This window comes from Pleurodeles waltl, chromosome 4_2 (assembly GCF_031143425.1).
Source record: "Pleurodeles waltl isolate 20211129_DDA chromosome 4_2, aPleWal1.hap1.20221129, whole genome shotgun sequence".
NCBI classification, from domain to species: Eukaryota; Metazoa; Chordata; class Amphibia; order Caudata; family Salamandridae; genus Pleurodeles; species Pleurodeles waltl.
Genome location: NC_090443.1, coordinates 287,022,418 through 287,038,494, shown reverse-complemented (window position 1 = coordinate 287,038,494; position 16,077 = coordinate 287,022,418). Strand labels below are relative to the sequence as shown.

Here is a 16,077-nt window from a genome sequence, read left to right as displayed (position 1 = left end):
CAACCTGTCATGGCTACTGACGCCAGTGAGAAATCCCGGGACAAGGGCAGAGGAACGCTACAATGAGGCACATGGGCGAACTAGGAGGATTATAGAAAGAAACTTCGGCCTCCTGAAGGCCAGGTTCCGGTGCATCCATATGACAGGTGGTTCTCTTACTACTGACCAAAGAAGGTGTGCCAGATCATCGTGGCCTGCTGTATGCTGCACAACCTAGCTTTGCGACGACAGGTGCCTTTTCTGCTGGAGGAAGGTCCAGCTGGAGGTCTTGTGGCAGCTGTGGAGCCTGCGGACAGTGAAGAAGAGGAGGCAGAAGAAGAGGATATCGACAACAGAAACAACGTTACCCAGCAATACTTCTAGTGAGACACAGGTAAGAAGATATCACTGCCTCCCACATCTCATACTATTGTTTGACCTATCATTAGTCTGTCATTTTCACCCAGTGTATGGACCCTGACTTGTCACTTTGCCTTTCCATTTAACAGATGTGGGTCCCACTTTGTGACCTCTGCTATATTTCCTAATGGACTAGAGCTGTGTTACATCGGTATGTTGACATTGCTATATTCCATAGTTGTTGCAATTACACATTTGTGAAAGCACAGACTAACTCCAGAATGTTTTGTGATTGATGTGTGTTTATTCTTGTGCAAATAAGTGGAGGGGGTTGTAAAATGGTCAGGGGTGATGGTGGAGGAATGTCCATGACAGGTGCATTGTCCAAAGGGGCATAGGAAGTGGAGCAAGGGCAGTTGAAGGATGGACAGGGTGACAAAGTGGGACAGAAGGATGACATTCAGGGGGGGTCTCATTTCCTGGCGGGGGTCTTGGCAATGTTCTCTGTCTTGTTCCTGGATCTCAGGGATCGTTTGCGGGGTGGCTTTCCATCTGCAGGGTGTGGGGTGCTGGTGTCGTGGTCCTGTGGCGGTGCCTCCTGTCCACTAGCGCCGGCAGGGGTGGTGGGCTGTTAATCATCCAGGCTAGTGTCAGGGGCCCCTTGTTGTGCCACAGTGTCCCTTCTGGTGTTGACAAGGTCCTGCAGCACCCCCACAGTGGTGACCAGGGTGGTGTTGATGGACTTGAGTTCCTCCCTGATCCCCAGATAGTGTTCCTCCTGCAGCCGCTGGGTCTCCTGAAAGTTGGCCAGTACCATTGCCATCGTCTCCTGGGAATGATAGTGATGGGTGTTCCTTCTTTGGTGTTGCATGCAGGGCTTGGTGTTGGGATGGGGGGTTGTGATAGTGGGACATATGTGAGGTGTTGGAGTGATGGGGGGTGAGGGTGGGGGTGTGTGATGGCATGCAGGTAGGGTGGGGGATATAATAGTTAAGAGTTGACTTACCAGAGTCCATTCCTCCTGCTACTCCTGCGAGGCCCTCAGGATGCAGTATTGCCAAGACTTGCCCCTCCTATGTTGTTAGTTGTGGGGGAGGAGGTGGGGGTCCACCGCCAGTCCTCTGTACTGCAATCTGGTGTCTTGAGACCACGGAACGCACCTTCCCCGTAGGTCGTTCCACCTCTTCTGATGTCATCCTATGTTCTGGGGTGCTGTCCCACTGCGGTGACCCTGTCAACGATTCTGCCCCATAGCTCCATTTTCCTAGCAATGGAGGTGTGCTGCGCCTGTGATCCGAATAGCTGTGGCTCTACTCGGACGATTTCCTCCACCATGACGCTGAGCTCCTCCTCAGAGAACCTGGGGTGTTGTTGAGGTGGCATGATGTGGTGTGGGTGATGTGTGAGGTGGTGTCGGTTGTGATGTGTGAGGGGATGTGTTTGTGTGTGTTGTCTGAGGCGCGTGGATGTTGTGTGAGTGATGTTTCTGGTTGTGTCTGTCTCTGACCTTCTATTGCAATTCTGGTAGTAAGGGTTTGTGGGTGATGTGGGTGTGTGTTTTATATTGGATTGGGTGTGTGGGAGTGGTGTGTGTATGTGTATCAGGTATGTGTATTTCGAATTGTCCAATGTGGTTATTTTTTTATAAATGTGTGTGTATTTTGAGCGCAGCAGTGTGTACCGCCAGTGGAATACCGCGGTTGAAAGACCACCACGTGGATTCGTGTGTTGTGATAGGATGGGCGTATTCCTGTTGGCGTGACGGTGGAGGTTTTGTTATCGCCAGTTTATCACTGACCTTTAGTGTGGCGGACTTGTGTGGGTGTTTGGATTTTGGCGGATTCCGAGCTGTGGGTCGTAATAGCTGTAGCGAAATTCCGCCGCTGCAGTGGTGTGTTGGCGGTCTTCTGCACGGCGGTAAGCGGGATTTTGCTGCCAGGGTTGTAATGAGAGCCATAGTTCTGGCAAGAGTTTCTCCTTTGAAAGAAAGATTGTTGTCTGTTGTTCTTTGACTGTAACAAAACTGGCATCAAAAAGGCAAGTCTCTTCTCTCCTGGGAGGAATGGCCTCATATGATTTTGAAGTCCCCAACACTAGACAGCGCATGTGTTAACTACAGTAATATTTGGAAAACTGGTGGTGTCAGAAGACTAGAAAATCGGAAAAGAAATTAAAATAATCCGCTCCCGCCATTTAGTGTTCTTTATGGTGGTGCAAAGGAAGCAACATGCTACAGTGGATGCTGTTCCTGAAACATTCTGCTCCTTTATTGCCATTAAAAACAAATCATTTAAAGTCTGAGGAGCCCACATGGGAAAGCTTTCTACTCGAGGCAGTTGGTCACTGATGGAGAAGCTGTATCATATCAGTATGCTGTAATTGAGAGCAATTGACTTGGCCTTGAAGTCCTTTCTTCCATCAAGTTCAATGTTGTAAATTCAGATCCAAGCAGACAGCACGACCATCAGGCACTATATCAACAAGGAGAGTGGAACGATGACAGGGGTCCTTTCAAGGAAAACCCATCCAATATGGAATCTGAACACTTGTAAGGAAAATGTTTTTGACAGTAGTTCACCTTCCAGGATTACAGAATTGGAAAGCAAAGAGTTCAGCAGACATGTTTCAGAAGAGCATGAGTGGGTGTTTGACACTGCCATTTACAAGACATTTATTGAGAACGGGGCACTCCGCAGATCAACCCTCAGAAAACGCTTTTTGTCACATCCTTTGTGACCAGGCTGCAATGGTGCTGCAAATCCAAGGTCTGTACTCTTTTGATAGACTGGTCGAGTAAATCTGCCTATGCTTTTTCTTTGATCCCTCTGCTTTCCAAAGTTGTCGGCAAGGTGATGCAGTGTAAAATGACAATGAAACTCATTATCTTGGACTGGTCAAGGCATTGGTGCTATCTGTTTCTACTTTGCCCTTCACTTCAGCCACCCAAGAGGCCACTGCACAAGCTGAATTTGCACTCCAGGATGTCAGGGAGAATATTGCATCTCAGTGTCTGCTCTCTTAACTTGGGCTGCCTGGTTTCTGCATACCTGCACACTGGCCTTCAAAATCTTCCTGATTGCATGAACATACTGAAAGAACTGAACAACCCATCCACTTGCTGATCTTATGTTTTCACATGGAAGATATTCTGCGCATGGTGCCTTAGAGGAACGTGGATCCCAAAATGTATGTAGAGGTCTGCAGTTTTACCACATGTCCTGTATTTGACAAAATCTGGCCTTCATTTCTTTCCTATTAAAGTGCATTTGACTGTCAACCCTCAGTATTGGGAGAGTCAGTTTCAGGTTTATTTTTTTTACCATACCTGTCATTAATAATTTCCATCAACAGCTTACGAACGTCTGCTTTCCTCTAAGGAGACCCTCCCCTCCATTGAAACTTAACATCGTTCTCTCCAAATTAACAAGTCCTCCATTTCAGCCCATGCACGATGCAGACGAGTTCCATGTTTCCTGGAAAATATCTTTTCTAGTTGCTATAATGTCTGTCAGAAGAGTGAGCTTCAAGCTCTGTAGCTTTTACCACATTTGGGTTTTCAACACAACAAGGTAATCGTAAGTACCCATCTTTCTTTCTTGCCCAAAGTGATGTCAGATTTTCATGTCAACTAGACGATTACATTTCCTTCTTTCTTTTGGGACCATTCCTCTGTGATATGAAGAGTTTGCCATATCATAGACATGCCGAGGGCTCTAAAATACTACTTGGACAGAAGAAAGCCTTTAGGAAAATAAAACAACTAAATTTTGGAGTGGTTCAAACTATGATGGCTTCATCTAAGTAAACCATAACTAGGTAGATATTATCCTGCTTAATTATATGTTATCAGAACGCTAAAAGACCTCTTCTGGGTAAGCCTTGACTACACTGTGATAGGGGGAAAGTGGTTACCTCTGCCTTGATGAGAAATGTTCTCATTCCAGAAAACAGCAACCTAGCGGTCTGCCCAAACCTTACAAACTTTGCTGCAAAAATTCTACCTACAAGACTAATACTATGGTCCACTATTCTTCCTTGCTCAGCTTGTTTGCCTAAGGGATTTACTTCCTTTCCTGCTCCAGGGCTATGCTTTTAGTAGCTTGCCATTCTGTTATATTGTTTGCGAAAGATGATATGATGGGTATTTTTCCTGAATCTGTAAACATCCCTCCTGCCTCCATGTAATTTCCAGAAGAGCAGAAGTAAAGTATGTAGAGGATAATCCTTTCACTACATTTCTTCCAACATGCACTCCCTCACAGTGGATAGACATAAAGGTGCAGTTGGAAATTAGCACTAGGTTTGTTCAGCCTTTTAGAGCCTCCATTGTCCATTTAATTACAGTTTTAAAAATATGGTTAATTTGAGTTTCAGCCAAGTACACTGAGTTTTCAATCTGGCTGAAAAAGTTATATCAAGCCAAAACAGATAAGTAGAAAATGTTACCTCCTATAGGCATTTTTGGTTCGTATGAATCTTTTTTTTTAAATGGTGTTCCAGGGATTCACTGTAGGTGTAGACATATTCTGCTGTTTTTGGATTCAGAGATCATACCCATGAAAGTAAGTAACGTTTCTTACGCTTTAAGCCTCCCACAAAGGGGGTATGAATGTCATGAACACAGCTGTCTCTAACTTTCACTTGTACAGCACTGCAATCAGCGACGATGTCCAGTTCGTTTCCTGAAATACCGTTAATGCATAGTTGTTTTTCCCTTAGGGTATTCCAGGATGTCCAGGGCTCTTCTTGGCACAGGCCGTCCGATTGCCTTCTCGTGTAGCTGGCCAGCATATCGTGGAGGACTCCCGCCTAAGGTATGTCTAAGGAATTCTGCTGTCTCATTTGACATCAATGGGAGAGACCCAAGGCATCTCCTTTGGTTAAAGAGATGTACTGTCACAGCAAAGGCAGAAATGAAGCAGGGCAAACTGAGGTCAGTGCATTATTGAGTCTGACTAAAAGAGAACTATATGGTAGGACTTATGCCACACAGTTTGGCTAGCACTCTAGCCTTGAAAGCTTGGTAAGATCTACCAACATCAAATCAGAACTATAGGGAAAAGGCTTGCTAGGGATTGTACCATTAAGTTTAACTGACATCCCAACACTGGATGACAGGCGTACTAACATGGGCAATTACTCAAATAGCACCAGTCTGCATTCAGTCATTAGGGGAGATTGCCTGGCTAATGTCTTTAACGTGTGCATTACGTTTATCGCAAAGTTTCCAGCACACAACCTGCTAGGTGCGACCCGCTATTCAGGCCTCCCGAATATGTCAATTGAGGCACCATTTCTACTTCAAACAGATTAAGGGCTTGATTTAGAGTTTGGCGGACAGGTTACTCCGTCACCATTGTGACAGATATCCCATCCACCATATTAAGATTTCCATTGAAAATAGTAGAATCGCAATACGGTGGACAAGATATCCATCAAGTTTGTGACGGAGTGACCCCCTCCTCCAAACTCTAAATCATGTCCTTAGTATCCTCTCAGGCTTAGAGGCTTTGGATTGCCTCCCAATTTGTCATGTTCCATCCATTGATCTCAGGGGCGAACATGGGGATAGTGGCGACACAAATAGGTCCGCCCATACGGAGCTGCCTTTTGAGCTACATAAAGACCCAGCCTCCCCTATGAATCTGATCTGCAGGAATATTACTGTCAGACCAGAATTGGCTCAGTTTCATTATAAACTATCATATTTGGATTTTTCAGGAAACTTGGCACAAGGGGTATTTTATCTGATAAGAGTATGAATCTTTTATTGTACCTTCTATCCACTCTGCTGGGGGGAGAGTCCGAAGAATCCTGGCTATCATGGCCTGAGTGTCCCCCAAAAAATACCAATCATATGTATGTAATCACCCAGGGATTCAGGCGTTGGAGATTGTCCACACCAATGGTTGTAATTTCTTTCTGATAAATTTCTATAATCCGGTGACCGAAATGGGCTATTAAATTCAGGTCATTGTTTAATGTAATGGAGATCCTGAGTAACAGAGCTGACATCTTGAATGAGTTTTCTCTGGTTGTCAAGGGTGATTTTGACACTGAGCTTGGTTTACATGAAACTCACTGTGATCCTTTTGCATTGACAGCCTCGGCTACGTCGTGCCATAAGGCCGACCAGAGAGGCCAGTCACTGTTGAGATATTTGTTAGCATTTAAACATTGTAACCTGGCTGAAATTAGGGGTGACTTGGCTTCTCAAATTTCCTCTGTGATAGGCTGTTACAGGCTGGGGGCTATGCACCATCACTGATTATGTGTTTCTCTACAGGGATTTGGCTGACTTTGTAGCTAACTGGGACACTATTACTAGTGGGTACAGTGACCATAACCACAACAAACTGAAATTCCTTTTACCGATGGTCCAGCAACTATCCTTGCAAAAAGTAGTCACTAATCTAATTCCCAAGGACAAGGGTCTCAGCTCAGATGGCCGGCGATAAATATCTCCCCCTCGTTGGTCACCACCGTGAGGGTGAACCTTGGTCAGATTCTAGATCACCTACTAATGGTAGGGCATCCATCATTGGAAGTGATTGTGGCTTTTGAAAATTTAATTTACATTATTTTATTAAGTCCTTTCTTACAAGCCCTATTAAACATGTTGACACTGCCCAGCTGGCTTGATTTGATAAGGACGACAGGGCCGCTAATCAAATGCTGCGAGTCACTCTAAACACCAGTCCTGGAGACAGGCATTGAACACTCAAAGCAAGGCAACATTATACATTAACCTTTCAAAAGTGCAAGATGGCCCTTAAGGAGGAAACCTGAACCTATCTCATGAGGTCATGTAAGGAAGAGGACACAAGACGTTTTGAATGGCAAAAGGAAAACCGAAAATAAAAGCAGTGGTTTGGGTAAAAATATGAATGCCCATAGCTGGGTTAGTTACTTTAAAGTTATTTACTCATTTGACAATTGCCCATCTATGCATTTGAATGAGGCTTCTCCTTTCTTCCCTTTAGCTGTTGAGTTTCACTTGGAAGAAGTAACCACTGTGATTTCCTCCAGATGGGGTCCCCATGGATCTCTATAATAAGAAGATTGCCTTGGGGGCACCTACAATTAATAACATATTGAATGCTGTGGTATCCTGTGGGATTCCGGCCTCTTGGTAGCAGGCTGTCATTGTTCCAATTTTCAAGAAAGACAATAAGCAGGATCCCTGCTGCTATAGACCGATCTCACTTCTGGATTCAGTGGCTAAAGTGGTGGACTGTGTTATCCTGCAAAGGATAGAAGCCTGGTTCAATCAGACTGGGGTCTTCAGTGAGGTACAGTATGGGTTCAGAGTGGGCTTGGGGACTCAGGAACCAAGTCTTAACCTAGTAGTTGGGAAATTTCCATTGCCAGAAAGACTCGTTTTACCTTGCCTTTATGGACCTGCGCAGTGCATTTGATCGTGTGACTCGATCCATACTATGCCTCATCCTTATTCAGTTGGGCATGTGCCAAACCTTGGAGATCTTTTCATGAGCACTGCACTGTGGGGTCTCAGCAATGGTTATGTATGACACGGATGGAGAATGTATGTCCCCATTTTCCCTGTCTCGTGATGTTCGCCAGAGGTGAGTTCTGGTTCTGATCTTGTTTCTCTTATACATTAATGACCTAAACTAATTTCTTATCACCAGTCACAAAGATCTACCAATGATTTTCTCTCCCCTTGTGCAAGCATTACTGTATGCTGATGACTTGGTTCTGTTCTCTTGAATACCTAATGGATTACGGAACGTAGTCGAGAATTTCATATTCCAAGACTCATTATATGATGTTTGGCCCTCAGAGTAGTAAGATAAGGCTTATCTCTATCAAGGGTAATAATAGCACCAGGTTAAAGATTTTTTTTTCCCAGGAGTAATGTTTGACTCCCATAACAGAGATTGTATCTGCCTTCAGAGGGAAGAGAACTGTTTCTGTAGACATATGTTATGTTTAGGCCCAGGCATCTCCAAGCACTTTTTGCAATGTTGGACTAGGCTTAGCCCATGTAACTGACCTGGTGAGGCTTCACCAATTTCTCCTCTGGGCCTCTATGTGGAGCAACCAGAAACCAACAGTCAACCAAGAAGTCAAAGCTGATTGTTGACGGATGTATGGTGGAATACCAAATGCCATTAGCACAAATGGCTTTATAACGCAAGTGTTGCAACAAAAATGCCTTTACAACAAAAGGCTTTTACAACAAGATTTTTTTACAACGGATATGCCTTTAGAATGAAAGCTTTTACCAGGAAGTGGAAGTATTTAACAAGTAAGTATAAATATATATATATATATATATTTATATATATATATATATATATATATATATATATATATATATATATATATATATATATATATATATACACATATATATATGTATATATATATATATATATACATATATATATATATATATATATATATATACCTTTTAACCAGTAATGCCTGCACCCTAAAAATTCCTTTCCGACCCCAAAATTGTCTTACCACCCACAAAAACTCATGACCACCCTAAACCCTAACAATCCATTTATCATCCAAAAACCCATACCCACCCCAAAACCTAAAATTTCCCTTACCGCCCAAAGACCAATACCCGCCCTAAAACCTAAAAAATCCCATACCACCCAAAAACCTATACCCACCCTAAACGTTTAAAATCTCCATCCCACCCAAAACCCTATACCTACCCTAAACTCTAATAATTCCCTTACCACCCAAAAACTTATACCAACCCTAAAAACCCTCTCACCACCCAAAAACCTATACCCAGCCTAAACCCTAAAAATTCCCTTACCACTCAAAACCCTAAACCCTACACATTCCCTTACCACCCAAAAGCCTATACCCACCCTAAACCCTAAATATAATATAAACATATATATGTATATATATATGTAAAATATTATACACACATGCATATATATGATATATATATATATATGTATGTCATACATATCAAAGGGGTAGCAGTGGTTAAACAAAGATCGCTCCACCCCTCAAATTATTAAATATAGCAGCAGAACAAATAGTATAAAGGCTCCACGGGTGACAGTACTGTGCTACCAACAGCGTGCTGCAATATTGGAAGAGAGCTCCCATATATAGCATTCATACGCTCAAACAATGGGAGAACTTATCATGGTTTCTCTGTGACGGGAATTGACTTCTAGTACTGCCTTCCTGGTTTAACTTACTTATTCATCAGGTTTGAGAGATTTACAAGACACTACAGGACGGGTTTACTGGACTTTCTGTTTTTGGACGATTTTGTGACCCACGTGGTACTTGCTCAACTTGTTCGTTACTATAAATTGATTGCATCTACAATATCATTGCCTTGAAAAAGTCATTGATGGCGAAACACCTGTTGACTGCTTGTTCATCTTGGATTAAAGAACAATTTCACCTACTGAGCTCCAAGTCTGGACCATATATTATTGACGTTACTTGCTTGATATTATGAACTACAGAACTGCGCTCTGGGAGTAGGGAGATCCTGAAGTCCAATACGAGAGAGTGGGTTTGCATCCAAAACCTTTATTGTTGGTGAGCCATATCTTTCATATGTAAACAATGTATGGGAAAGGGCACTTCTGATGAAATTTTGTCTGGGGACTATTAGATGTTATCTTTGTTTCCCTACGGGTCTATTTGACTCTAAGTTCATTTTACTCTGTATCTGCAATGAATCTTCCATTCAGACTGTGGACCACTTTAATGTTTTTGCAAATGATATCAGATTTTTTGACGTAAATACATATTTTCTCCTCATGCTGCCTGAATACACTGTATATTACTCAGTGGGAGCTTTTTTTAAAAGTGCCCTACGTTGGTCCAAGGTTTATCGATTTTTAGACCTTCTTCAAAGTTGATTGCTAATTTTCTTACATGGTATATGTACTGTATTGGGGCTCCCCCACTTGCTACTGATAGCACTTTAGAGTGAAACTACTCATATGGAGGCTAGGCAGATGAAAATGGGTACAGCAATGTAGGTTGGTTACGTTTTTAATTGGTTTCCTCTTTTAATACAATTTTATTATCTTCATCATCATTAGCTTTATTCGACAGACTAAGGGCCTCGTTACGAGGCTAGCGGTCAGTACCGCCACTGCTGTGGCAATTTGACTGCCACATTACGACCCTGGCGATCAGACCGCTAGGGTACTGTCGTCTCTGCCGGAATCGATGATCCTGACGGGCTGATGGTGGCAGAGGTCGGAATCAGTCAGGGCGACCTGGTTCTCGCCATCCTTTTCATGGCAGTTTTACCGCCATGAAAAGGCTGGCAGAGAACAGGTGCCACAGGGGGGCCGCTGCACTGCCCTTGCACTTGGCATGGGCAGTGTAGGGGTCCCCCTGCCCAGCACCCTCGCAGTGCTCACTGTCTTCTGTGCAGACAGTGAGAATTGCGAGGGTGCTGGTGCCCCCTGTGGTGACAGCATTGTTGCTGTCTTGATATCAAGCTGGTGAGAATGCTGCCATCACTTTCCTACTGGAGTGATTGGCGGAAACCTTGGTTTCCGCCGGTCAGCCCAGCAGGAAAGTCGTAATGGGTCCGGTGGGGAGGTAGCCAGTATGGTGGCAACCTCCCAGTCAGAAGTTCCGCGGACGGGTCATCCCGTCCACCGAACTCCTAATCAGGCCCAAAGTCATAAAAGCACATAGAACAAATATATACATTACTCACACATATTGTTAAAAACATAAAACACAATTCTACGCTAATAACAAACATATACATAGCAGCAAGGGAATACCCCCGGATAAACACAGTTCTTAAAGCCTGTATAATAAAACTCACACATATACGGATCATAAATCAATTTTACAGCAGTTCATTACTAGCTCAAATGAAACAGTACGCCTTTAAAACAAACAGCGGAAAGTAATTCACAATGTTAAGCCTGACGTATTGCTTCTAATGACCCAAATACATCCCAGAAACTTGGGGACTGCATAGGCATAAACTTAGAGTCAGACTGGAGAATTCTAAGCGCAGCCTGACTCCTTCGTGTCCCTAGTAATTTGCATATGGGTTTAATCCATTTATCACGAGAGGCACGATAGCTTGGACATATAAAGCAAACATGACCACCCAACTCAGTGTGGACCTTACATGCTGGGCACGGGAGATCATTATCAGGGACCCACTTAACAGTAACATATTTCAAAGGAAGAGAGCCAACTCTAAATTGAAAATTTAGCTTGCGGTCAAAAGGGACAGTAATGGCATCCCAGTAAGGCTCCAGGAGAGGCTCACCTTTGAAATCGAAAAACTTTGCAGTTAATTGTGAGGAAGGAGCTAGTTGTAAATGCTCTCTGTCTGACCCAGGTCCAATAATGCTTTTTTAGCATCTGTGCTGATATACTTGTTGCCAGTAATGGATCATCCCATAAAGAACGTAGGCCAATGTTGATTAAATATTTTTTGATTTGGGAGAGCCAGATGATTTTTTAGATGTATCAACCTCGATCACTTCCTTAAGTGCCAACCTGTAATGTAATAGTTCCGGGACTGACCACAGCCTTTTCTACAATAGTAAGGAGCGGAGTCGGCTTTATCAACAATTGGTTTCGTGCCTAAATCAAGCAGTAGGAGCACCAGGGGAGTACTGGCAGGAAGGCAAGCAATAGTTCTCAAACATTTGCTTTCAGAACATATGAGAATACATTTGCAAAACCCCACATTTCAGAACCATACAACACAGAATTTACTACCTTCGTCTCATAGATGTGGGTAACAGGAGCAATGGGTTTCGAAAAGGAACAGGTGTGCTCTTTCACTATAGCACCTGAAATCTTCTTATGCTTTGTAGTCATTGGGTCGACCTGGGGTTTCCAAGCTAAGAGTAAAGACAAGGTAACACCGAAATAAGTAAAAACATCCACCCTTTCTAGAAGGGTAAGCCCCAGCTCTAATTTACACTTGGCCAACCTTGACCTCCTGAGCACCATAAGCTTAGTCTTTGCGAAATTGATCTCTAATTTGCAAGCTGTACTGAATTCTTCGAAGCGTATAAATGCATGCTGGAGTCCGCTTGGTGTCTTCGAGATCAATAAAGTGTGGTCCACAAACAACAAGATGGGTACTTTAACCCCTGCCAAGGTAGGAGCATCAGTGGTTAGCCCTAACGTAAAGGAAACATCATTAAGAAACAGTGAAAACAAAGTTGGGGCTAAAACACATAGTTGGCGTACCCCCTTACAAATGGAGAGATGTTCTGTCAACTCTCCCTGATTGCCCCATCGCATCCTGGGGATGTTGCCCTCGTGTAAGCGGAGTAATAATTCCAACTAATTCATAGCATACCCATGGCGCGCAGCACCCACCAAAGATTTTTTTCCTGGGGACCAGCTCAAAGGCCGATTTGAAGTCGATAAAGGCAACATATAAGCTGCCTTTACCAATCACCACTCTTTTATAATATATTAATACAAAGTGAAAGACCTGATCCACAGTACTTGTCTTCTTATGAAACCCAGCTTGATAGGGGTACAAAACTTTTCTGTCATTAATCCAATTGTTAATCCTGCCAAGAATAAGATGGGCAAAGATGTTTTGCAAACAGTCTAATAACACAATTGGTCTATAATTCTCTGGCAGGAATTTATCAACTTTCCTATAAATTGTTACAAGTTCAGCACCCTTTCCAGAATCAGGAATTGGGGCTCCTAAACAGATGGAATTTGCCAAAAAGGGAATGTGCCTAGACCAATTGTCCCTGTAATGCAAAAACATGCCAGCTGGAATACCACCCAGTCCTTGGGTCCTGCCTCTTATTACATCATCAAGGGCTAGCATAACTTCAGGAAGATCAAAAATAAGCTTTGATGTGGTTAAAGTCTTAGCCCCCAGGGTTGCAGAAAGAGATGCCTGGGCAGAGTCAGAGTAATCAATACACATGGATGCCCCTGCGTTTTCAACCAAGGTGGAAGACTGGAACAAAGAATAAAGGCCTGAATAATGCTCTACCCATGCAGAGGGGGTGATATGATTTTGAGATATAGGTGTACAGCCCCTAGCACCCCACCTTACCAGAAGCCAAAATTTAGTGGAGGCTCTATTAGAGCAGGCCATGCTCAGTTCACCCCACTTCCTCTCATCCCAATTTTACTTTGGGCATGTCTGGGCTACTTTATAGTTTTGCCTTGCTAACTAAATCTGTGGGATGTCTCTGGACCTTAGTGCTTCTCCAGGCTGTCGACGTAAACGTCTACATTCCTGAGTAAACCATATGTTTTCTCTGCCCATATTGCCCAAGGGCTTAGTTGTTACAACTGTAAAGTATCCTATGATTTCCCCAAAGAATCTATTGTGAGCGACATTAACAGCCTGCACATTATCTGGTCCTATTACAGTTACTTCCATCTCAACCAAGACTGAATGTAGATCAGTGCTTTTCCTATTTAAAAGATCTGGCTTCCCAACTATTTGGGATTGTTTGAGACAAAATGCATCAGTCATCAAATGGACATCTCTTATGGTCACAACAACTTGAGAAATGTTACCCACCCTAGAGTGCAAAGCTTTTAAGGTCATACACGGTGGGTTATGATCACTTTCCTCTCTGATTTCGACAGCCATATCAATAAGGTATGGCCAGAGTTAGAGATCTACTGATATGTAATCAATACAACTAGAATGGGAGTTAGCAAAGATATTAGCCCCCCCTGCTATCTGATTTAGTTCTCCCACTGGCTGCTCTCATCCCAAATTCTAGAGTGAGTGCTTTTAGCTGGAGGGCGGCCTGCGTATTGGGGTTACCTCAAATTGGGTTATCCCCCATCTCTCATCCTCAGCCTTTTCTGGACTAACATCATCACTCAAAAGGGGTTCAAATGTGGTATTGAAGGCTCCTGCTATTGATAGATAAGCTTCACAACCATTCCTGCCCAAAAGATCTTCAAGCACTATAACAGTTGGTGATTTACATAGATATTGTAGATATCAATAGGTCTAAAGGTACCCATCTCTATTTGTAAGGCTAGAATGTGCATACAGTTAGTGTGAAATTGTTTTATTGTAGGATTCAAACTAGATTTAGGGGGTTATTCCAACTTTGGAGGAAGTGGTAATCCGTTCCAAAAGTGACGGCAAAGTGACGGATATACCCCCAGCCGTATTACGAGTCCATTATATCCTATGGAACTCGTAATACGGCTGGTGGTAAATCCGTCACATTTGGGACGGATTACCACCTCCTCCAAAGTTGGAATAACCCCCTTAATCTAAATTGTGAGGCTACTAGCCGCTCTCCCAATGGCACCACACTGGGCGGGAAGCCTGAAACTTAAATATCCAGGTTTGAATACAGCTACCCTCGACCATGTCACTGAAATGGAGTCCAAGGTGTTGGAGGTTGAGGATACAGTCAAGACTCATGGTGACCGCCTGCCCACGCAGAAGCGCCTGGTGGGGCAGTTGGAGGCCCAGGCTGAGGATGCGGAGGAGAGGTCCTGAAGGAATTACCTGCATGTAGTAGGCATCCCAAAGGGGGTGGGGGGCTCCACCCCAACAAAATTCATGTGGGGCTGGTTATCCATCTGGGTCCTGAAGGAGGATGTATCAAATTGCTTTATAGTCGAATCGGTCCACAGAGCACTGCTGTCTTCAATTATAGGGACAGAGATGCTGTGTTAAGGGTGCACACAACATGAGCCAACTACCTCATCAGTCCAGTCCGGTGATTTTATTCCCACACTACACCTTGAAAGTACAATTACAGTGCAGCTCCATTCAGGGGGCCCAGAAAAAACTGAAGGCAATGAGAATCCACTATATGCTGCTCTTTCCAGCTTGACTGAAAGTCATGTTCCAAGGTAAATCCATCTTTTTCGATACCCCAGAAGCTGTTTGGGAATGGGTGGAGGAGATCCCACTGTGACGACAGGTGGATTGTCTGGCTCCCTGGGGGCAGATCAACAGTGCTAAAAGGGGGGGCCAGAGACCTGCAAGGCAATGGAGTATGACCCTGAGGATGCAGCCTTGGGACAGAGACACGGGGGCCCACTTGCTGGATCCCGGCCAGGCGGCCTTGGACCGGGGATCGCCCTTATCGCCGAAGGAACAACCAATGGTGTCCAGCTCAGATGACCCGCCACAGGATACATTGGAAGCTCTGTAATTTGCTGGGTTGGTCTGGTTAATGAATGATGGTCATAGAAGCTATCCTGCCTGGGCTTTCACTCCTGCTTGGCCTACACCCTCAATTTGTCTTCTTTTGGTTAGGGTGGGTTCTGGTTGGGTTGGGGACATGGGCGGAATAGGAGACAGGAACTCTGTCCCTAGTTGCTCCATAACAGGTACTTCCATTTCACAAAATATAGGGAGGGAGTTGAGGGTGGGGGGGAAGTTAGGGAAATGTTGTTTGTGTTTCTTTTCAGGTGCTGCCAAGTACACATACACACATGGGTCCTCATAGTCCTTTGATATGATACACTACCACACCTGGGACATGACGCACAATACTAGTTCACTGAACACTGAGTAAGACCATACATCCATGAATACACTAAAGTTCTTATTGTGGAAAGTCAATGGAATGTTGGATAAATTCAAGAGAGAAGCAGCGATTAAGGCAACTCTGCGAGCCAACACAGACATAGTAATGCTCCAGGAGCAACAGCTGCCCTTTTTTGGCGTGTAGGGGATAGCGCCAGATGTATCACTCTGGCTTCCACAAGGGTTTGAGGGGGACGGCTTTCTGGTTCAGAGCCGCATTCCCT

General features: G+C 44.0%; 1 protein-coding gene across 4 annotated transcripts in view; it reads left to right on the top strand.

Annotated features, from left to right (window-relative positions):
- The window catches only part of NAGA (alpha-N-acetylgalactosaminidase), a 315,980-nt gene that overhangs the window by 123,266 nt on the left and 176,637 nt on the right, over positions 1 to 16,077 (top strand). For all 4 annotated transcript variants that reach the window (XM_069231165.1, XM_069231167.1, XM_069231164.1 and 1 more), the window contains one exon: positions 5,059 to 5,153. In XM_069231165.1, coding sequence (XP_069087266.1) covers positions 5,059 to 5,153 — 95 coding nt within the window. The remainder of the gene's footprint in view (positions 1 to 5,058; positions 5,154 to 16,077) is intronic.